At 46.0% G+C, this 23,441-nt stretch overlaps 1 protein-coding gene across 2 annotated transcripts; it reads right to left on the minus strand.

The window, feature by feature from the left end:
- Positions 1 to 285: 285 nt before the first annotated feature.
- Positions 286 to 23,402, minus strand: FAN1 (FANCD2 and FANCI associated nuclease 1). Of its 2 annotated transcripts, none has more exons than XM_043489432.1 (14): positions 23,237 to 23,402; positions 21,226 to 22,767; positions 18,851 to 18,991; positions 18,255 to 18,456; positions 14,456 to 14,689; positions 12,794 to 12,925; positions 10,086 to 10,194; positions 9,028 to 9,147; positions 7,090 to 7,254; positions 6,504 to 6,651; positions 4,872 to 4,975; positions 3,925 to 4,119; positions 3,160 to 3,288; positions 286 to 529 (listed from the first exon to the last, which is right to left on the minus strand). In XM_043489432.1, exons 2-14 carry the CDS (start codon positions 22,475 to 22,477, stop codon positions 392 to 394), a joined length of 3,069 nt encoding a protein of 1,022 aa, XP_043345367.1. In that variant the 5' UTR covers positions 22,478 to 22,767; positions 23,237 to 23,402; the 3' UTR covers positions 286 to 391. The 2 variants fall into 2 exon arrangements, with proteins under 2 accessions (XP_043345367.1, XP_043345368.1); XM_043489433.1 differs by having other exon boundaries at positions 23,224 to 23,402.
- Positions 23,403 to 23,441: the final 39 nt, after the last annotated feature.

Below are 23,441 nucleotides of genomic sequence, written 5' to 3' on the forward strand. Positions count from 1 at the left end.
AAAAAATCAGAGAAATCAGAAAACATATAAATTCAAGAATCTGTTTCTAATATATTTTTTAGAAACACTGTGTGCTACTTTCATAAAAGACGAAAAGCTGTGAATCGTCTCGTTTTGCAGTTTTCCAGTTTTCTGTAAATATAACTTAATAACATAATGCATTCAGCTCCTGAAACAGCCACCAAGGTTCTGACCTTTTTGGAAGTTCTTTACTGATATGTGGGATCAGTGAGTGCCCTGAAGCCAGTACTGAGGTTGGTGATACAGACACTGTACAATGATGAGTCCTTAAGGTGCCAGGTTTATTATGACAATAACAAAACCAAAATTAAATAGGATGTAGTGACATTCTATGCTCTGATGGTCCTAGATGCTTCCGAGCCCTCAGCTCTCAGTCAGGACCCCTGCTCCTGGCCCCGACTGCAGCCACGTGGCAGACCTCCACATCCGCCCCCAGCCGGCGCAGCTCGTCCAGCCAGATCATCTGCTTCTGCGACAGCCGGTCGTGGGGTCCCTTCACTTCCACCAGCTGGGAGGGTAGTTGTGGAGTGATCAGTGTTTTATTGAGACAGAAGGGCTATTCAGGTGGGCTGTGGCAGTTCCCACCAACGACCATTTATTTAGAAGGCTTGTCCAGCTGCACTGCTGTACTTACATGTCTATAACAACTAAACATGTACATATGAATTCAGTGAGAAAGTCCCTTATTCTGTAGAAACCAGACTGTCCTCCACAGAGAATTAGGAAATGGATTCATACGTAATACGGCAGCTGAAATAGTTTTCCAGCACACACAGCACTGTTATTCTCCTGCTCAACACCCCTCAGTCACTTTTTTGTTGTGTCTGCAATTAGACCCAAGCTCCTTGCCAGGACCCACAAAACTGTGTGGCCTGGTGTCTTCCCCACGCAAGCAGGGCCCTTGCCCGTGCTTGCCAGTCCCACTGCCTAGTACACGTCTCCCTACTCTTCACGTGTCTGACACCTTCCCCCTCAATGCTCAGCTCAGATTTATTTCTAGGAAGGTCCTTTCCCTTCCTGTCTACTTGTTTACGATGTGTATCATAAGATAAAACTGCTCATCACACATCAGCTCCATGGAACCAGAACTGTGTCAGAGTTGTCTATCACAGAGCACCAAAATTCAAAACACAGCGATGGAGACTACCAACATGAACTACAAATGTTTTTGTTTTCTTTTTAAATTAATAAAGCATTTCCACAGCCTAACAGGAGTTAGAGAGAGCTTAACAGAGATCCCAAAGGGCAGAACAGAGAGAAAAAAATATTTGAATAGATAATGGCTAAAACATTTTTCAAAGTTGATGGAAATTATAAACCCAAAGATCCAAGAAGCTCAGTGAACTCCAAGTACAGACCCCTAAAGAACACGACTCTAAGAAACATAAATTGCATGTAAGTTTGAAAAAAAAAAAAGGCAGGGTGGGGGGGATCTAATAAAGCAGCCAGAATTTTTAAAAGCCAGAGGGGAGAGACTACAGACTTCTCACTAGAAACAATACAAGCTAGATGACAGTGGACAAATATTTTAAGGCATTAAAAAAAAAATTCTTTGCCTAGGAAAAAATATCTTTCAAAAACGAAGACTTAAAAGTCTTAAAATGTATAAAACCTAAATAATTTATCATTAGCACACTTCCATTGCAAGATATGTGAAAGGAAGTTCTGTCAGGAAGAGAATGATAGTACATGGAAATCTGAATCTATATAAAGGAGTAACCATTAGAATTTGTACCTATATGAGTAATTATAAAGGCTCATTAGTACACTGTAGAAAGCAAAATAATGTGTTACAGGGTTTATAACATGTTGACGCATAATGTATGAACACAGCACAAAGGCTGAGAGAGGAGATATATGTTGTAGGGTTCTTTATATTCTGTGTGGACTGGTAGATCACTTCAAAGTAGATAAGTGTAAGTACACACTGTAAACACCACTCCAACCACTTAAAACACATGAAGAGTCAGAGCTAACAAGCCAACAGAGGATAAAATGCAACCTTAGACAAAATGAAGAACTGAGACAAAAAACAAATGGAAGGTTTAAAGCCAAACATGAATAATCACATTAAATGTAATATTCCCAATACTAACAAATTAAGAGCACAGGTTGTCAGATTAGATTAAAAGTAAGACCCATATATATGCTGCCTACAGAATATAAGAAACTCAAATATAAAAACAAAGATAAGTTTTTAAAAAGTATATTAACTGCCGGCAGCCAAGAGAAAGCTGGAGTGACTATATAATAAATTTATATCAGTTGATTTCACAGCAAAGAACATTACCAAGAATTAAGGAAGGTCATTTTATAAAAGAGTTCAATTCATCATGGAGACATGACAATCCTAAGTTTATATGTTGAATAATAAAGCTTCACAATATATATAAAGCAGACATTGATAAAACTGAAAGGAAAAACACCCAAATCCACAACTGTAGTCAGAGGTGTCACGTGACACCAGAAGCATGACGCAGAGAGAACAGATGAGCTGAACTCATCAAAACTTAATACTTCAACTGTTCAATACACTAGACAGTGAAAAGTCAAGTCACACACTGAATGAAATGTATCTGATAAAGAACCTGTATCATAATTTTTCTTTTCATCTCAAAATTCAGTAGTTTAAGAAAACCACTAGCCTGTGACAGGCAGGATGAGACCAGGTAGACCAGGTGAGGAAAGGGTGGTGGCCGGCCTACAGCATGTGAGCAGATGCTCACTCTCGGAGCTTAGAAAAATCACCCCCAGCCATCCCGGCCTCTTACCTGCTGCTTACATCCTAGGCTCATACCTGCTGAGTCCCTGCCCTTGACCTGCTTCCAACAGTGGACACAGCACAAGCAATGGTTTGTTGCTGCCAAGCTCAGCTGATAAAAGAGACTAACTTCATCCTGCTTACAGCCTGGCCCTTCTCCCTCACCTGCTCGGATGAAATAGGCTGCCGCGTGGGGAGAGGCCAGGTGTCAGCACTGTGAGCGCCTCTATCAGCAGCCACCGAACAATCCTAGCCCTCAGTCTAGCAACTCTTGAGGGATTCAATCTTGTCTATCACCAAGCAAGAAATGCCTGGATTATGGCCTTTAAGTTGATCATAAAATTACAAACATGACTTTCCATTCTAGCTCAACTGACCTTGACGTGATGACTCTGGGAGCTCCACACAACCAGGTCGGGGAGGCCCCCTCGGCAGTGCCGGAAGTCCACAGCCAGGCGCCGGCACACGCCACTGAGGATGGAGCCCCCTAGGCAGGACACAAGATCCTGGACAGGAGACACAGGGACGGTTAGCCCTCCCCTGGGATGGAGACCCCGGAGCCCCCATTGATGGTGAGACGGGGGAGACCCCATGTGTCATTCAGCAGAGATGGGGTCCTAGGACACCAAGCGTCCTTCTGCCCCTGGTGCTGGCACCCCGGCCTCTGGGGACGCTTTCTCCTTGGTCAGTTACCAAGCTTTCACCCGGTCAGGAACATCCAGGGAGCAGCTAAGAAGAGAGGATTTGGGGTGAGCACTTAGGATGCGACAGTGGACCATGGAGGCCACTGGTCACAGGACGGGGAGAATGTCCTCCCTCCAGGGGCCACAGGCCAGGCCAAGGAGGCTGCCAACCAAACGGGCAGAAGGCATAACTGGGGCTTGTTCACACTTGGGACTGTCCCTTCAGGAACAGAGGCCTGTGGGCAGGGGTACAACAAGCACATGCATATACACATGTGTATGCATGTGCTTGCATATATACATGAACAGGTACACACATACACACAGGTACATGGGTGTGTGCATACATACAGGTACACATATATGTGAATGTGTGCATGTATGTTTTTTGTTACAATTGCTAAAAGGAAACCCACATTGGAGGCACTTCCTAAGCGAACCCCGCCTGCAGACTCTCACCTGGGCTTGCTGCAGAGAAGAGAAGCGATCCCAGCTGACCAGGGAGGACACCCTGCCTTCCTGGGCCTGCCACGCAGCTGCCACCCAGGCCCGCAGGCTCTCCTCAGGGGCGCTGTGGATCTGCTGCAGCCGGGCTTCCATGGCTGGTGCCCTGCTCTCGAAGAAACTGTCTGTGCAGAGGTCCAGCGGGGCCGCCTGTGTGCAGGGAGAACCAGCTCACACTAAGTCTGGGAGGCTGGGGTCATCAGAGGAGCCAACACCCATCAAATCTGGAAACTGGCTACTCTGATGAAGTGGACTCAGGCTTTTTCTCAAAAGATATATAAAAACCACCCAAGTAATCTGATATAAAAGCAATTTATGACACTGGTTTTTTAGAGAACTAATTTGCAAAGACAAGCACAATTTGCCAAAAGAGTTCTTAGGTTAAACTGGTGGAGCTCTTGGACTTCCCAAGTGGTGCCGGTAGTAAAGAATCCACCTGCCAATGCAGGAAACACGGGTTCGATCCCTGGGTCAGAAAGATCCCCTGAAGGAAAGAATGGCAACAGACGCCAGTATTCTTGCCTGGAAAATTCCATGGCAGGCTATGGTCCATGGGGTCACAGAGAGTTGGACAGGACTGAGCGACTGAACATGCACACAGAGTGGAACTCTTAGCAGACATGTGTGACAACACAGGAGTGTACCTGGGCCCCACCAGGGTGAAGCCAAAGACACTGACACTAAAAGTTTCAAGAGGAATGATTCCAGTAAAGTAGCTTACATTTTAAATTCTATGAATCAGATTTAAAAATTAAAAGCCATTCTTACAGTGAAATTAGCACTAGGATGCAGAAGAGTATAACTGGGGGCAAGTTTCTGGGGCTGCAACCTCAGGGTCCCAGGGTGGGAGTGACTCACGTGTGAGTACAGAGTCTCTGTGGCTTGAACGCAGCCAGGGTTACCTGATAGGCGTTTCTGAAGGCGTCTGGCACCCCATCCATGAATATGATGTCCCACAGCAGGAGGCCAAACAGGGTGCTGAAGGTGGACCCCTCCCCATGGATCCCTGAGACAAGGCACATATGAGAAAAGTCCATCTCTTCTGTTCTCCAAAGACACCACCATATCCTACTGCCAACTCAAGTTGAAGAAAGTAGCAAAAATATTTCAGATTCAAAGCACAGGCTGTTACTGTTTATAATAGCCAGGACATGGAAGCAACCTAGATGCCCATCAGCAGACGAATGGATAAGGAAGCTGTGGTACATATACACCATGGAATATTACTCAGCCATTAAAAAGAATTCATTTGAATCAGTTCTAATGAGATGGATGAAACTGGAGCCCATTATACAGAGTGAAGTAAGCCAGAAAGATAAAGACCATTACAGTATACTTACACATATATATGGAATTTAGAAAGATGGTAATGATAACCCTATATGCAAAACAGAAAAAGAGACACAGATGTACAGAACAGACTTTTGGACTCTGTGGGAGAAGGCGAGGGTGGGATGTTTTGAGAGAACAGCATCGAAACATGTATATTATCTATGGTGAAACAGATCACCAGCCCAGGTTGGGTGCATGAGACAAGTGCTCGGGCCTGGCGCACTGGGAAGACCCAGAGGGATCAGGTAGAGAGGGAGGTGGGAGGGGGGATCGGGATGGGGAATACATGTAAATCCATGGCTGATTCATGTCAATGTATGACAAAAACCACTACAATATTGTAAAGTAATTAGCCTCCAACTAATAAAAATAAATGAAAAAAAAACAAAAACAAAAAACAAAGCACAGGCTGTTTTCGTGCCATTCCCAGATCATTTTCTTAACATTAGATTGCTTATATACAGAAGCCTTGCTTAAGGATGAAAGTCTTGGTAATTATGACAAAATTCAAATGCATGTTTCAGAGTGGAAAAACCTAAGGGACATGTTTAAAAACAAACAGGAGGTCTGATGTGGGAGGGTGAATGCCCAGGAGTCTTTGCCTTCTGACCCCATTTGCCTCCTTCCACAGCACTCCTCTGCCTCAACCTGGACACCACATAGTGCCAGGGTTTTTAAGACTCGGGGTTTTACAGAAAACTTCCAGTCAGAGACCACCCAGTCCAGACCCCCTGTCCCCACCCCACATCCAGACCACAAGATGGGGTGGTAACCTCAGAGAGGCCCAGCCCAGTTCCAGGCCGTGTGAGCAGTGAAGCAGGGTCCCCAGGGCTGGGGCCTCTCCGAGTGGGCCCCTCCTGGCCCCTTGGCACACCTGATGCCCCCACCCGAGACCCCGGCGCTCCTCCACACACTGCAGTACCTCTGAGCGGTTGGCTATGGGCAGCATCTTGTGGTCCTCCCCCAATCCTGTCCACCTGCCTGACCCAAGATCTCCAAGAGCAATCCAGCCACCCTTGCTCCTCATGTCCCCACCAGAACACGCCACCCTCATGGTGGCAGGTGTGAACACTGGCCATGAAGAAGCACACGGCCCTGATGAACTGGGGTGATAAAATTCTCTCCTGAGCCCTCTAGGGCCTCCCACAGGGACAGGATAGAGTGACAACACCCCCCAGTGTGGCCACATGGCCCAGAGTTACCCTGGTCGAAGCCGCAGTGTCTATAATGGGCCAGCGCCAGCTCCTCCACAGAGCACAGGAGAGTGGCAGGGGTGGCTCCCCCAGCCTCCAGCATGAAGACAGACTTCCCTGATCCACGCTGTGGGCACAGCCGGCCTGTGACAGTCACCTGGGTGATGGGGAGGAACAGCCGTTAGCCCCACTCCTGCTCCAGCCCTGAAGCCCCAGACAAACTCTCCCAAAGGCCCCCCAAAGGCCACCTGTCCTTAGTGCAGCGGTGGGCTGGTCTGTGAGGACATGGGCAGGTCATCGCCTGGCCCCCAGGAGTGCTGCTCCGAGCTGCTCTCCAGGGTCCTGACTGGGCTGTGGGCAGGAGGCCTGGCAGGGGTGTGAGCTGCTGACTCAGGGGCAGAGTCACAGCCCCTGCTGACCAGGCCTCTTTGACACCTTGATGCCAGGCTGAGGTTGAAGCAAGGCTGGGTCACTGCCCACAGCAAACCAGAGGGCTTTCTGTCTATTGAGAAATGTGTGCTGGAAACCGCTCTTAGGCTGTGTTCAGGAAAAACCCCTGAAATGCACCCACAGTGCCCCCAGAATATTCACTCACGTGTCTGACATCCTCCACGGTGACCTCTGGGAGCTGGCGGAGGAGGTGCATGTACTTCTGGCCGCTGGGAGAGGCCCGCAGGCGCGCGGCCCTTTGGTACAGTGCCAGGCGGTGGCCTGTCCGGACGTGAGGATCGGCCAGCCCTGCAGCGATGCACTGGACAGCCTGTGGAGAGCACGGCACTGTCAGTGTCAGTAAGGCCCAGGCAGCGGCACCCCCATTTCATGGGATGGGAAGCCCCACCATCAATTAATCATTCCTTTTGCTAATTAGCGGTGGGCAAAGCCGCCCTCCAGGGACAAGGACATTATTCCTGTAGATCTCACACAGACACGTTCAACGCATAGATGGAGCACAGACCCTGAGGCAAAGGTGTGGGGCAGAAGCAGTCATGTTCCCAACACCATGTCCTGGTCACACGTGTGGACACATTGCCTCTGGAGACAGAGGAGACTGGGGAGAGGGACCTGGGGTAGGGGTGCTCGGGGCCCCAAGGGATGCTCAGGCCAACTGCAAAATTATATGTGGATTTTTGACCATGTGGGGGTGGGGGGGTGGTCAGAACCCCTAACCTCTGAGTTAGTCAAAAGTCAGCTATATAATTAATGCCACTGAACTGTATACCTAGCAATGGTTAAAATGGCAAGGTTTTTTTTTGTTGTTATATATAATTACTACAATAAAAGAATAAAAAGTAACAACAACAACAAAAAAGCCCAGAAGTCAGTGAAGATCAGACCATCAGAGTGTAGCAGCCCAGAGGAATCCAGCAGAGAGAATGAGGCCCTAACGGAGCCGGGCTAGCTGTAGGGAGGGGTAGCCTTGGGCTCGGCCTGGCCAAACTAGCTGCTGGGCAAACATGAGCCTCTGCTGGGCTGGCCATTGCCTGCTCTGGAAACTGACATACAGAGGGAAGGAATGGTGACAAAATCACAGGTTATGAGTGGCCAGGAAGACCTCTAGGAAAAGGCTAAAAAAAACCAGGATGCTCCATCAACGTCAAAAATAACCTCTGAGCATTAATGAATACTCCTCTCAGCAGACCCAAATGACGGGAAAGTCTATAAACTCCTCTGAAATTTTATTTCAGGGAGAGAGAGAGGCAGTGTGCACACGCCCTCTGTCCACACTGGGTGGGGGCCAGCGGGGGCCTCTCCTGACACTGGGCACCATACCCACCTCCAGGAGAACAGTTTTCCCTGGCTCAAAACACTTGAGGTGACAAGGTGCCTTTTAGTTTCAGGCAGTAAATGGAACGTGTCCAGGCCCAGAGTCAACTTTTCCAGCCCTCCATCACCAGATTCACGTGACCTGCCACTGGAAGAATAAAAGCTCCCAGGGCAGCAGTGCCCTCCGCTGGATGCAGACATGGGGTTGGCATGGACATGGGACCACAGGCGGCCACACAGAGGACCACTGTCACTGCCTCACAAGGCCCTACCCTGCTGGCCACAGTGGCTGGCAGCCAACAGTGTTCTCAGACTCAAAGTCCCTACCAAAGAGGGCAGCACCCAGATGGGATGGAGCCAGACGCCACGTCTTCACCTATGTTTCTACCAGGAGGCCCTGGGCAGTGAGTGAATGAAACCACCGTTTCCAAACCAGAGAGCGCAACTGTGTGAAAGTGGGGGACACCTAACCCTCCAGCTCCCAACATGATCCACCCGCTGACCCCACGGTCACCCTGTGGTCACACCCCTGCTATTTCTGGGGTTGGCAGAACACAGACAAAGAGGGATGTTTAATAAATCAATGCTTTAAAAAAAAAAGAAATCAATGCTTTAAATCAACTATAGTCCAAGATAAAATATAAACTTAAAAAGAAAGAAAGAAATCAACACCCTCATGACATTTAGAGTCTTAAGGTATTAACAGTTTGCTTTAATGTTAAATGTACATGAAGCTGAAGAAAGGTCGGTGCCCCTAGCAGCTACGTACCGGCTCCAGGCGCTTCAGGTGCTGGTGTAAGTTAAGGGCCAGCCGGTCCCACCATCGGCCCCTACTGTCGGGACAGTACACGTCCTGGGACAAGAGGTTTTCAAGCTCCTCCACGGCTTCCTGCAGCAGCAACAAGAAGGGGCACGCATTAGACTCCTGCACACTAAGGCTGCTGTTACACTGAGTTGTCAGGAAAACTGGTGAAGGGTATCAGCATCCTTTCCAGTCTAAAATAAGGCCCAGGACCCAGGACTGCCGGGAGGGGGCCCTGGGATGTCCCCCGAGAGTGGCCTGAGCTCCAGAGGCACCCCCACTTCTCAGCAGGGCCCCTGCCACCTCACGTGGATGCAGCTGTGACACCGTGTGGCACTCTCTGTGCACCAGGTCAGCAGCACCGGCCACACGGGGCCAGGCTCTGGGCAGGAGCAGCAGCTGGGCTGCAGGTCCACATGCTTCTGGGAACCCAGCTGGCCATACGGCCAAGGGTGCGAGGAATCGGGGAGGGGGTTGGATAGGTATGAGGCGGGGTCTCCACCCAAAGGCCCCACCTCAACAGGCGGACTTTGTGGTCCATGTTCATGGCTCATGTCTCATGCTCATCTTTTGTGGTTCCCGAATCTCTGAAAAATCTAATGATTCTCCTGAGAAAAATGCACAAACCCCAGAGATGCAACTGCAGATCTACAGACTGCTGAAGCCAGTCCCACGGAGCTGCCCAGGGTCCATGGACCCAGGTGAGGAAGCCCAGCTCTAGCAGAGCCTCTTTGTAAGACGCCGAGTTTCAATACAGAAGTATCCGCACAGCAAAAGCTGAGTCCTGCAACCTCACAGCTCTGAGTGTGAGCAGGGGCGTGACTGGAGCCCTCACTCCTGACTGTAGGTTACTTCCAGACTGTCCATGACTGCTGTCCTGGGAACTTGAGCTGAGGCGAGGCTTCCACCTCAGAGATGTGGGGAGACCCTCCCCATCACATGGGGGCTCTGACAGCAGCTCAGCCCTGGCTGCAGACCACGACGGCAGAAGTCAAGAGCCAGGGGCGGATGGCTGGTGCACTCACCTTGTACAGGTGAAGTCTCTGCAGTATTTCAACGTTTCGGGACAAAATCCTCGTGTAAACCCACCCAACGGTAAAACACCGGAGGAAGAGCGGTAAATTCTCATGGTACCTAAAACGAAGACGTCCACCAGCAGTTTAGTGGTTTGGTGTGTATATTGTAAGACAATCCTAAGAGGTGATTTAGAAAAGGCAGAGGAACCAGAGATCAAATTGCCAACATCCATCGGACCATAGAAAAAGCAAGAGAATTCCAGAAAAACATCTACTCTTGCTTCATTGACTATGCTAAAGCCTTTGACTGTGTGGATCACAACAAACTGTGGAAAATTCTTAGAAATGGGAATACTAGACCACCTTACCTGCCTCTTGAGAAATCTGTATGCAGGTCAAGAGGCAACAGAACTGGATGTGGAACAAAGGACTGGTTCCAAATTGTGAAAGGACTACGTCAAGACTGTACATTGTGTACATTGTCACCCTGCTTATTTAACTTATATGCAGAGTACATCACATGAAATGCCGGGCTGGATGAAGCACAAGTTGGAATCAAGATTGCCAGGAGAAATATCAATAACCTCAGATATACAGATGACATCACCCTATGGCAGAAAGTGAAGAACTAAAGAACCTCCTGATGAAACTGAAAGAGGAGAGTGAAAAAGTTGGCTTAAAGCTCAACATTCAAAGAATGACGATCATGGCATCCGGTTCCATCACTTCATGGCAAATAGATGGGGAAACAATGGAAACAGTGAGAGACTTTATTTTCTTGGGTTCCAAAACCACTGCAGATGGTGACTGCAGCCATGAAATTAAAGGACACTTGCTCTTTGGAAGAAAAGCTATGACCAACCTAGACAGCATATTAAAAAGCAGAGACATTACTTTCCCAACAAAGGTCTGTCTAGTCAAAGCTATGGTTTTTTCCAGTAGTCATGTGTGGGTGTGAGAGTTGGATCATAAAGAAAGCTGAGCACCAAAGAATCAACGCTTTTGAGCTGTGGTGTTGGAGAAGACTCTTGAGAGTCCCTTGGACTGCAAGAAGATCCAACCAGTCAATCCTAAAGGAAATCAGTCCTGAATATTCATTGGAAGGACTGATGCTGAAGCTGAAACTCCAATACTTTGGCCACCTGATAGGAAGAACTGACTCAGTGGAAAAGACCCTGATGCTGGGCAATATTGAAGGCAGAAGGAGAAGGGGACAACAGAGAATGATATGGTTGGATGGCACTGCTGACTCAATGGGCGTGAGTTTGAGCAAGCTCCTGGAGTTAGTGATGGACAGGGAAGCCTGGCATGCTGCAGTCCATGGGGTTGCAAAGAGTCGGACACGGCTGAGCGACTGAACTGAACTGAAGAGGTGAAAAAGCAGACTGAATTTCTTTCTTCTAAGAAGATACATTCTGAACACCGCCTGTCGTGTGCAGTTTTTTACACCACAAATCTATGCTCTCATGGCCACCTGCTTGAAGTCACCAGACGGCGATGTGAAGTGAGAGCCAGAGGTCAGCAGACACCAGCCCCCAGGCCGGACTCAGGGCCTCCACCTGATTTTAACACAAGTTCAGTGTGGTTTCCATGTTTATAAATGGCTAAAAGAAGTCAAAAGGAGAAAAACTGTGTGGCACGTGAAAATTACAAGAAATATACATTTGGAGTCAGAGAACACACCTGCACTGGGACAGTCCCGCCCATTCGCTGGCAGAGCCTGACCACTGCCCCACTGGGCCTCCACACAAGAGGCTACTGACTTCTGTCCTACAGGAACCCAACTTTCCCAGCCACGAGGTCTTATCTTTTTTTTTAACCAAGAAAATCATCCATTAACTTATTTTAACCATTTGTTTTGCTGTTTGGTCTGAGAAATGTTTACACATTTGCCCAATTATCTTAAGAAAATCCCCCAGGGTCCATGCACATCATGGGCTAACACTCGTTGTAAACACTGGTTGTCTCCTTCCTGCAAAGGCCTATAAGTAAATGCCTCACTCTGTCTGAATTACTCCCAAACTAAACACGGAGAAAATATTCAGTTGTTTTTTCTTAACAGTAAAGGCTATTTTCCTGGCTATGGTTTTTAAGTTTGTATTATTTCTGTGTAGACTTTTGTCCTAAACGTCTTTCTGAAAGAGATATCCAATACTACTAATTTTTCTCATCACTTTGTACTAAGGAAGGAAAAAGTTTCTTAACCCTATGGAACACGTTGAACATTTTTTTTTCCCCACGTTGAACATTTATTAAACCAAAAAGAATGAAGGATCATGTGCTGTGTACTTGAACTCTTGAAGTAAATGTTCAATTTCATTTTCTTTTTTTTTTTAAGGTATGATTCATTTTCTTGTTCAAAACAACAGCTCCTGGAATTTCCACCAGAAGAAGACAGCTTCTGTCCTGAGGCCAGGCTTCCCCCATGGTTGTAATTCAGCTAACCAAACCCCAGAGGGGCCAGTCCCCCTGCAGGTGGCAAGCCACTGTCTGCCACAGATAGACCAGGGTTATAAAAATCACTCCAAACTTTCAGACACTCCCTGCTACTCACCCGGCACTTTTGACCCCATGTAAAGCGAGGAGGAAGTTCAACTACACACGCTGGCCTCACCACAGAACAAAAGGAGTGCGTTCCTCATGAAGAAGATGATCTTATACAGTTAGAACAACTAGGTTGGTCGGTAACCCTCACAGGCACCAGAGAACCACCTCACCTCAGGGACGGGTGGTCTTTCAGTCCATCCCAGTTCTGCTTTGCACACCGAGCGAGCTCCCTAGCCTCCTCCCAGGCCCCGCTGGCCATCGCCGTGGAGATGTCATTCAGCATGTGTGCGGCTACCGCGTACCTGGCGGGGGCGGGGACAGGCGGGAAACCACGACATTCAGGTTTCAGGGGAGGATGAGCACTGATGTACAGAACCTCATATCCCCACATCCCACCCAACACATTCAGATCCGCTTTTGAAAACACAAGGGTTACGTTTTATCTCAGTAATAATTTGACTATTACTCCATGAATAGCCTAGAAGTGTTCATACAGGCCTCCCAGCCAGAAAGCTGAAGACACACACACCTTACCATCACATCACATGTCCCATTATATGATGCAACACTGACCAGCTCTTCCTCCCTGACCTCCAGTGCCCACTCACTCATTCATCCATTCAACAATCTGGGAGCAACTATGACAACATGTAACCAATCTCAGGATTATACAGAAGTGTAGGTTTGGTCATTTAATCACTAAGTCAGAGATGGCCAGAGGGATACTGCCCAAGCTAAGAGAATTATTTGGGATTTTCAAAAACAACTTCAGGGACAGTATCTGGGAGATGGCAATGCTGAAATGTTCTGAACCCATGTAACTGAAGAGAGACAGCTTCTCAGCATGTCTTTAGATACCAAAGCAAAGACACAGGCCCCATAGTTCTGTAACACTGAGTGCATAGTCACTGTGCTCTGGACTCACCCTCGAGAGAAAAGCACACACCAGCACTGTGTGCAGAAACTGTCAAATAAGCAAAAAACAGTCCCCCAAGTGTAAAAATTTGCTCACGCACGCTTCCATCTAGCTCTCTTTTAATACTCAACTGGACAGCTCTAAGGCAATGAAAAATGGAATTGGAGAAAGCATTCTAACTAGAAGATCTGACTGAAAAAGTTAATCCTACTGAATACAAATAAGATATTGACCATCCTAATAACTAAGGCAAAATGGGCTAAAATCAGTTTACATTGACTCTGTTTTGATCCAATCATTTCAATAGCTTATTTTTTAAAGCACATACTAGACAACACTTAAACATCTTTCCTAAAATCAAATATCAGAAACCATTTCAGCTAACTTTGAATCACAAACCTGCAACATCTATGCAATTTTTTTTTAAATCAAAATCCACTTTTGCTAAACACTGGCTAAATCCATGCATCAAAACAGATTCATGAAAACTTCTATTGTCCGCGTGATTCTGGTATATGGTCCACAAGTTGGTTATTAGCTTTATTTTAAGCATCATTACCAGGAAGATATTCAGCCTTGTTCATGCCAACAACATACTCACAAGGCAGGTTTGTTCAAATGTCTATATTTAAAAAATGCTCCCCCTGCCAAAGCTATTTGGGAATATAAACCAGGGGAAAACAGTGAAGCTCTAACTCAAAACTCGTGGGTTTTGGCAACCTTAATCAAACTGCATTTCTACATTCTCCTCACAGTCCTGGAAAAGTATACAAGTAAGCAAAAAACTAAACAGGAAGCAAAAACTTAAAAAATGGTTTTGAGCAGATGTTTCTCTTGTGGATGGCAAAAAACAATAATAGATCCTTCTGCATAAATTTAAAAACACACAGATGTTACAGTGAGCAACCACTCTTACCTAATGAGATCATCCCTGTCCTGGAAGATCGGGGTCTTCCGATTGATGGTGTATCTGGGGAACTCCAAGCGGCCCAGGTTGACCAGCAGCACAGTGGAGAGCTGACCCTGGCCCCCACAGGCGGCATCCTCATCTTCCACCATGTCGCTCAAGGAGAAGAGCAGCAGGGCCCGGGAAAATACTGCCCGAGGGCCTCGAGAGACTCTCAGGGAACATCCCGCCACGTCTTTAGCTCTGAAAAATACACAGTATGGAAGAGACTTGCTGGTCTGTAAGCATTTGGACATCAGATTTCATAGATTATTTCAAGCTAAACAGTATTCATTATTCTAAACCTGAAGCAAACCTCTGGCCTCTGGCTGTGTGATGTTAAAGCATTTGTTAACCTCTCTGGGGTTCAGAGCCCCACCTTGGAACACGGTGAAGATTCGATGAAATTAAACCTGCAGATGATTTCACATAGTGTTTGCCTCAGTAAAAGAGCAGAATAAGGTTTATGCTGGTCCCGAACACATGAAATAACCAGAGAAACTCAAAGTGTTACCTGTTTGACATTAGCAACTCTCAATTCTTGACTCCAGTGACAATTTAGATTAAATAATAGATATTCATTTATTTAAGATAACTTTATTTATTTATTTATGGCAGTGCTGGGTCTTTGTTGCTGTGTGCAGGCTTTTCTCTAGTTGCAGCAAGTGGGGGCTACTCTCGAGTTGTGGTGCACAGGCTTCTCATTACAGTGGCTTCTCTTGTTGGGGGGCACAGGCTCGAGGGTGAGTGGGCTCAGTAGTTGCAGTTCCTTGGCTCTAGAGCACAGGCTCAGTAGTTGTGGCACGTGGGCTTAGTTGCTGGCAACATGTGGGATCCTCCCACACCAGGGATTGAAACCATATCTCCTACACTGGCACATGGATTCTTTACCACTGAGTCACCAGGGAAGCCCCACAGGTCTTTATTTAGAAAGTCATTATCCAAGGCTCTTGGTCAGGCAGCAGGTCACAACCAGGGCCTTCTGGCTCTAACAACCTGGACACCATGCATGACAGGGTTTCTCTATTGACATCTGGGCATTAGACAATGCTCAGCTGTGTCCCTAGCCTCCACTCACTAACTGTCAGTGGCACCCACTACCCACCTCAGTCACAACAAGAACGCCTCCAGATGATGCCAGGCATGCCTGGAGATCAAGGTCCCCCAGTGAGAGCTAGAGTCCAGTGGAGGACCTCACCTTTCCTACCAGCCCAGAAGCTATGAAACCAAAGGCAGAGCTGACTCCCTAGGGCATCCAGAGATCAATGCCCCCAGCACAGTCTCGAAGACACAGGGGTAGGGTTCCCACCTTACCACCATCTACATGAGGACCACGCAGCCACAGAGCCTGACAACACCCCAGCCTTCCTCCCCATGCAGTCCCGAGCGTGTCCAGTGGCCCGGGATTCCAAGTTGCAGAAGGAAACATTCAGTGTGACTAAACACACAGAAGGATTCAGAGAGTGCGAATAAGGAGGCTTTTTCTGCAGAGGAAGGTAACCAGGTATTACCTTCATGTGGAGACTCAGGTTCCACTCCTGGGCTCCACAGCTTAATGAAGAAATAAAGGACACTGTCTGTCAACAGACAAAATGATAAAGGTGTGCTATGTAATGGAGTATTAGCCATAAAAAAGAAATTCTTCCATTTGCAACAATGTGGAGGGATCTAGAGAGTATTACCCTTAGTAAAACAAGTCAAAGACAAATACTACATGTTATCACTTCTTTGTGGACTCTCAAAAACAAAACAAATGAATGTATATAACAAAAGAGAAATAAATTCACAGCTAGAAAAAATAAACTAGTGGTTACCAGCAAGGAGAAGGAAGCAGGGAGAGGTGAGACAGGTAGAAGAGTAAGAGAGATGAAATACCCTGTAAGAAATAGATAAGCAACAAGGATGTACTGCACAGCACAGGGAAATACAGTCATCATTTTGTAATAAATTTAAATGGAGTATAATCTGTACAAATACTGACTCACTATGCTGCACACCTGAAACTAATATGTCAACTATATGTCAATCAAAAAAAAATTTTTAAGGATAGTGATTCTAGTAAAAAACTAGAATACTCTTAATGGGCTTACCCGGTGGCTCAGTGGTTAAGAATCTGCCTGCCAATGAAGAAGACACAGGTTGGATCTCTGCTCCAGGAAGATCCTACATGCCACAAAGCAGCTAAGCCCATCCGCCATTAACTACTGAGCCTGTGCTCCACAGCAGGAGAAGCCACTGCAATGAGGAGCCCTTGCATCATAATTAGGGCAGCCCTGCTCACCGCACCAGAGAGAAGTCTGCACAGCAACTGAGACCCAGTCAGCCAAAAGTAAATAAATAAATTTATACATGTAAAAAAATGGTCTTAAGATTCTCATTTTCCTATAATTCTCATGTCAGTGATAAAAAATGTTCATCTCAATTCTATTTCTGTTCCTACATGCTCAGTGCTTAAACTGAGAAACAGCTAATTTAGTGTTCACTTACTTTTAAAATATTACACACATGAATACCATGAAATACTTAAGAAATAAAATTAAAGACTTAGAAGACATTTAACCACAGGGATGAGGATCTTATACCCCTAAATCAATTAAGTATAAATACATAATCTAGTTAAATACTTTTGGAAAATCTACAGTATAAACTTTTTGAAATGTTGACAGTGACATTTTTCTTAATAATGTGTGCCTTATTTATGCCTGTGTTTTACTAAGATTAATATTTGTAATATCTTCCCAATAAGGATGGCTCTTGGCACATTAACAGCTCAAAGTTACACACACACACACACACACATTATATAAAATAACAATGACATTGCTTTAAACTGTTTGCCAAAAGCATTATCTCATATCATTTTCAACAACTCTGGAAAGTGGATTTCCAGACTAAGGTTGATATAGTTATACTTTAGACATAACATGGGCAGAAGAAATAAATTCTGAGATTTTTATGATCTTTCCTAACCTGAAACTGTTCAGGAGCTTTTATAAGGACAAAAGAAACCATCCACACAGCTTTTGGAAAATTTTAATGTTTCAACTCAAGAGAAATTGCATATTATTGCTGACAGATCATGTTTCAATAAAAAGTCTACTGAAATAAAAATTTGGCTGGATAATTCATGTTTAAATCTTGTTTAGGAGAGTAGTTAAAACTGCATTTTTCTTGAGTAACAAAACACTAGAATATGCTAAGGGCCCAGTGCCTCTAACCTCTTGGCTCTTGGTTTTTCTTGTCCTAGAAATCAGTGTGGTATGACAAGAATTACAAAAGCTAACCCAAGAAAGAATCCAGACCTGATCATTAAGGTTCTCTGCCTTTTCAGTATGGCAGCAATTGCAAAAACAATCACAATCTGGAAACACGTACCATCTGTTTTAAGACCTTAGTATGTGCTGTGTGTGTGTGTGTGTTAGTAGTGCAGTCATGTCCAGCTCTTTGTGACCCCCATGGACTGTAGCCTGCCAGACTCCTCTATCTATGGAATTCTCCAGGTATGAATACTGGAGTGATTTGCCATTTCCTTCTCCAGAAGATCTTCCTGACCCAGGGATGGAACCCAGGTCTCTTGCATTGCAGGCAGATTCTTTACCACTGAGCCACCACAGAAGCCCAACCAACAACTCAAAAGTTCTTACTGTAACAAGTTCCTTCGCTGTTCACCTGAAACTACCACAACATTGCTAACTGACCACACCCCAACGCAAAATGTTTTTTGTGTTAATAAATAAATAAAATGATTTAAAAAAAAGAGCCACAAAACCTTTTCAGGATCACTGCGCCAATGCCAGGCTGGTTCCGGCCCCAAGTACAGACTGAAGGCTGCTTGGCCAATCTGAGGAACGCGTCCACCAGCTGCTGCTTCTGCCCATGAGCACTTGCCAGGTGGAAGGTCTTTGCCAGGGCTTTCAGTTCCGGAGCAGAAAGGAGCTCCAGCACCTCAGGGAGTTCCTGCAACTCAGATTCTGAAATTTTTTTTTTTTTAAAAAGTACTTTAAATAAGTTTATTATTTTCCAGTTTTATTGATACTTTGAGAAGAAAGCTTATTTGTTGTCCTAAGATTAAGAACTCAATTTAGGGATTTCCCTAGTGGTTCAGTGGTTAACTCTGAGCTCCCAGTGCAGGTGGCCTGGGTTTCATCCCTCTTCAGGGAACAAAGACCTTACATGCCACAACAAAGATCCAACACAGCCAAATAAATTTAAAAAAAAAACAAAAAAAAACCCCAATTTAAAAGACACACACAATCACTATTTCTCAGGCACCAATCAGGAGATGACATGAAACTAGCACCACCCTCATTTTGCAGAAACTCCCTTCACGGTGTTTCCACTTTGGTTCCCCTGGACGAACCATACCTGTCTGCAGGAAGCCTGCATGTGTCAGCTCTCCAACCACAGGGGTTAAGTCAGCAGAGATCTCTTCATAGGCCAGCTTGTTCACCTTAATCCAGCCAAACTTACGTTGAAAAAGTCTTACGTATAACTTCTGACCATTGGCTGTGATAAAGTTAAGATAATCAGTGAAAAACATTCTATTTCTTCTCAAAAACCACCTCAGTCCTGCTACCATTTCCTTTTGTAAACCAAAGTGAGTAAAACATGCTGTGTTACAAATGCACATATGCTGACTCAACTGATCTTCCAAGAATATCATTTTCTTCCTTTGGAAGACAGAACTTATTTCAAATACAAAGTCCTGTGGGAATGTCTCCTTGGCCTGTGTGCAGGACAGGAGGAGCAAGAGGACACAAAGCCTTTGTGACAGTCTTTGGAACTAAGGCTCCCTCTTCTCTTCTGTCATGAAAAGTGGGAGTGGGCGCCAGTAACACCATCCTCCCAAAGCTGGTGAAAAGATTAAACAAGATAAGTATATAAACCATTCCAAAGTTGGTAATGATTATTAGCCACTTAAAAACCTAAAGGACTTCCTTGGTTGTCCAGTGGTTAAGAATCGCCCATCCACTGCAGGGTCCCTAGTCAGGGAACTAAGATCCCACATGCTTGTGTGGTGCGGCCAAAATTAAATAAATAAAATTAAACAGAGAAATAACACCATCTATTTAAATATATATATCTTTAAAAAAATAATAAAAAATAAAAGGGTAAGATGAAAGTTCCCCACTGTCTAACCAACATTTCTAGTCCCTCAAGAGAGGCACACCCGCCCCCTCACCGAGAGTTCCAGTTATTCTGTTCTCTGTTTTTGGTTTCATACGCAATATTCTATTTTAGGCTGAAAAATCACATGAAAAGGATTTTTTAAAAAAAGTCTGGCTTTGGTAGAGCAGCCATCTCTAACTCAGTGATTTCCACGAAGCTATTTAATTAACCTGGTCTCAAGTTTTCCTATTACCCAAATTATCTTTCAATTTCCAAATCTAGAGTGGTCTCGGGACTTCCCTGGCCATCCAGTGGTTAGGACTCTGCTCTCCCAATGCAGGAGCACTGATTCCATCTTTAGTCAGGGAACTAAGATTCTGTATGCTGCATGGTATGGCCAAAAATTTAGAAAAACAAAATGATATGACTTTATTTATTAAATTTTCTACAGTTATTTCCCTTTTCTCTTGAAAGAGGCAAAATCGATTCACAGTAGCTATTTTCACAACAGAGACACTAAAGATGATTCTCTGTGGAGGGCAGCCCATAAGAATCTGCAGAGCTTACACTAGGAAACTGTTCCTACTTCTCAATCACACCACAGCCCAGGGTTACTAACTACTTTCATAAACGCTCGTACGCCAACCAAAGATCTGTGACCACCCTGGATACAAGAGTTGATAGGGTGTCACCCACACAAGCAGAGCCACAGTTCCACTGTGTGAACGTAAAACTGAATTCCTTCTCTTACCCGTTATTGGTAACGTTCAGGACTTCTTTTTTGTAACTGGACTGGGAGTCAGACCTGCCACTATTACTAGTGGTCAGCATGGCCCCCAAGGAAGCTTTTCCTGCTTGAGAGGGACTCATGTGCACATAGCCATCAAGATCCTTTGGATGAGCAGCTGATGGCGGGTGGAAGTGGGGCAGGAGGGAGTGCACAGCTCTTGCTCTAAACCTGCGCTATTAGCTTTGAGCCACACAGCTGGCTGCCAAGGAATTTAGGTATGTTTTTAAATGTACCAATTTACAAAATTAAAAAAGAAAAAAAATTAATGTATCAATTTAGCTTGAAAACTTCCATTTCCTGCATACCTTTACTTTAAAAGGCAGAGCCCAGGCAACTAAAGTGTTATTGGAGGAAAAAAATATGCCCCAGTACCCCTTAGTTTGTTTATTTGCCTGTATTTTATTTTCATTTTTGAGGAAATGGCCCGCAAAAACAACAAATCCACCAAATACAACCACAAGCTTGATTACATGCCTGAAATGCAAGGTACACTTTTCTAAGTTACACTATTTTTTTCCCCCTAATCTGGGAAAGGCTGTTTTTACAACCATCAAATATACATAAAAAGGACAAACAACTGCTTCCATTACAAGCAAAGTACAGTGTATAAGGATGACAGTGCAGAAGCAGGCATCACCTGGCCCCAAATCTTATCTCTTTTTAAAGGCACATCGTTGTTGAGCTGAACACCATCACTGACTCTGATTCCCCTGAGTATTCCCAGGGGGCTCCCCAAACCACTGACTCCTCGGGGTCATCAGCTTTCTGCCCATCACATCCCAGATGAACTCAGGGCAGCAAATGGCAAACAAAGCCTCAGAAGCAAACAGGCTCAAGATACCTGATAACTGATGAAACTTAGTTACAATGCCCTTCTCCTGTTCATCAAAGAGCATCCTGTCTTCTTCATTCTCAAACACGGCTTTCAGCACCACCAGGAAACTCCGAAGGTAGTAAGGATGGTCTGGCACTTCTGGACTTGTGACCCAGGACACATCACAGCTTGACCTCTTCTCCAAAGGCATCTGATGAGTGATTTTATCCTCTAAGCTACTGTCAGATTCTGGAGGAAGCATTTGGCTGTTGGTCTGTATAGAAGCACCAACTGTGGAACTCGGAGGTTTTGCCTCCCGATGTGAGCCCTGATTTGTCACTTCTGAAACAATAGTCATTTTCACCTCTTCATAATGACCTGTCTCACATTTTTCAGTAACTTCACCATCTACTCCTTTGACACTCTCCTGCTTTGCAAGATGGTCCTTAGAAGCAGACTTTCTATGCCCGAGAATTAAATCTGATGAAAACACAGGCACATCACCTGTGCAGGCAGGTGTTAGGGTTGACTGCTCACATTCCTGGGCAGCTGTCTGGCCTTCAGCTTCCTCCACCTTAGTGCTTTCCACTGTATGTGCTGGGGTGCTCAGCTCCTCCTGAGAATCACCAGTAAATATGTTCTCCTTTTGAGAGCTATTCTCCAGAAGTGGATCCTGGCCCTCCACCTCCAAATGCTGATCAACCAGGCTCTTAACCCTTGTGCATGAGGACCTCTGCAGACTCTGATTAGTGAACCCCTCATTCTGATTCAGGGATCTTTTAGCCTTTATGTATCTTCTGGACAATTTAGAGGACAGGCTTCCCAGAGAAATGACTTTTACATTATGATGTCTCAGCTCTTCTTGATTTCTGCACACCGAGTCACCTTTACTTTTAAAGTAGGGGCTGGTCTGCTGTTTTTTGCCCATTTTTGCTGAATCATTTTGACAAGGGGTTAAATTTATTGTTGATGGTGACGACTTCTCTGGCGTTATATCTTCTAAGGCATTATTGGTCAAATCTATGGTGGGCACGTTTGAACTTAGGCCAACATGCCCCGGACCACCTGGAGTCATGTTGCCGTGGTCAGCACACATTTCATCAAGGTGCCGGTTCAGGTCATATCTTGGCACCATCTTACTACAAATAGGGCAGGCAAGTTTAGCAGGGGGTGCATTGTTAAAAAACGAAATAATAGAGTTAGATTCATTTTGTTTAGTCTTGCTGCTTGATAAACTTGTACGAGGCCTTTTTTTTGAGGATTTGCCTACAGACATCATGAGTATTATTAGGAAAGCTGGGTGGGGACTTCCCTGGTGTCCAGTGGTTGGGATTCTGTAATTCCACTGCAAGGGGCCCAGGTTCGATCCCTGGTCTGGGAACTGGGATCCCCTGCATGCCCCAATGGGCAGCCAAGGAAAAAAAGGCAAAGTTGGGTGTTTGTTTCAAGTAGTAAAACACAAGGTAAGACTTGGGAAAGAGATCAGTGGTTTACTTTTACTTCCCTGATTCGAAATCATAAAAAATGGGATCCTATTGGACTTCATGTTACTCATTTAGTTTCTTCTTCCTATGAAACAAAACATGTGAATTAAGAACATATTTATGAATTCAACACCAGAGGCGGGAAACGATCAACGATAGTATCTCATGGGATGGGGCCTTGAATAGACTCTGGCCTTGGAAAGAAAAGCCCAAGGCCCGGCTGTCCACGCGACCCCAGGGTGTCCCTCAGCCGCGAGGATAAGTTCTAAGACTCCTCTGTAAGATCTAAATCAGCCACCCTAAAAAGGGACGTCTGACTACGCGAGGTCTTCGTTTAAAAACCGCCGCACGAGTAACTTCTCCCAGGCAGAGCACGCCTATCCCGCCCGCACAGGCCTGTAATGAGAAGCGCCGCCGGGAGTCGCGGGCATCTGTCCACCCCACCTCGTCCCGCCTCCCCGCGATCCTGCAGCTCCAGCCGCCGAACCTCCTGAGGCCAAAGCTCTGGCAGGCCAGCCCTCCCCTGGGATCGTGTGCGCACCTGAGATACGCACCTGGGAGGTGCACCTGGGACTCCGCCGCCAGCCCGGCTGCCCTCCTCCCTCCCTTCCTTCCGTTCCCCCAACTCGCTCTTCTGGCCCTGCCGCCGCCAGCAGCCAGCTCTCCTCTCACAGCCCCCAACCCCGGCCAGACAGCCCCGCGCCTTCTACGGGCTACGCGCGCCAGGCATTCCCAGACGATTCCCGAGGACTCGGCCAT

This window comes from Cervus canadensis, chromosome 17 (assembly GCF_019320065.1).
Source record: "Cervus canadensis isolate Bull #8, Minnesota chromosome 17, ASM1932006v1, whole genome shotgun sequence".
Classification (NCBI taxonomy): domain Eukaryota; kingdom Metazoa; phylum Chordata; class Mammalia; order Artiodactyla; family Cervidae; genus Cervus; species Cervus canadensis.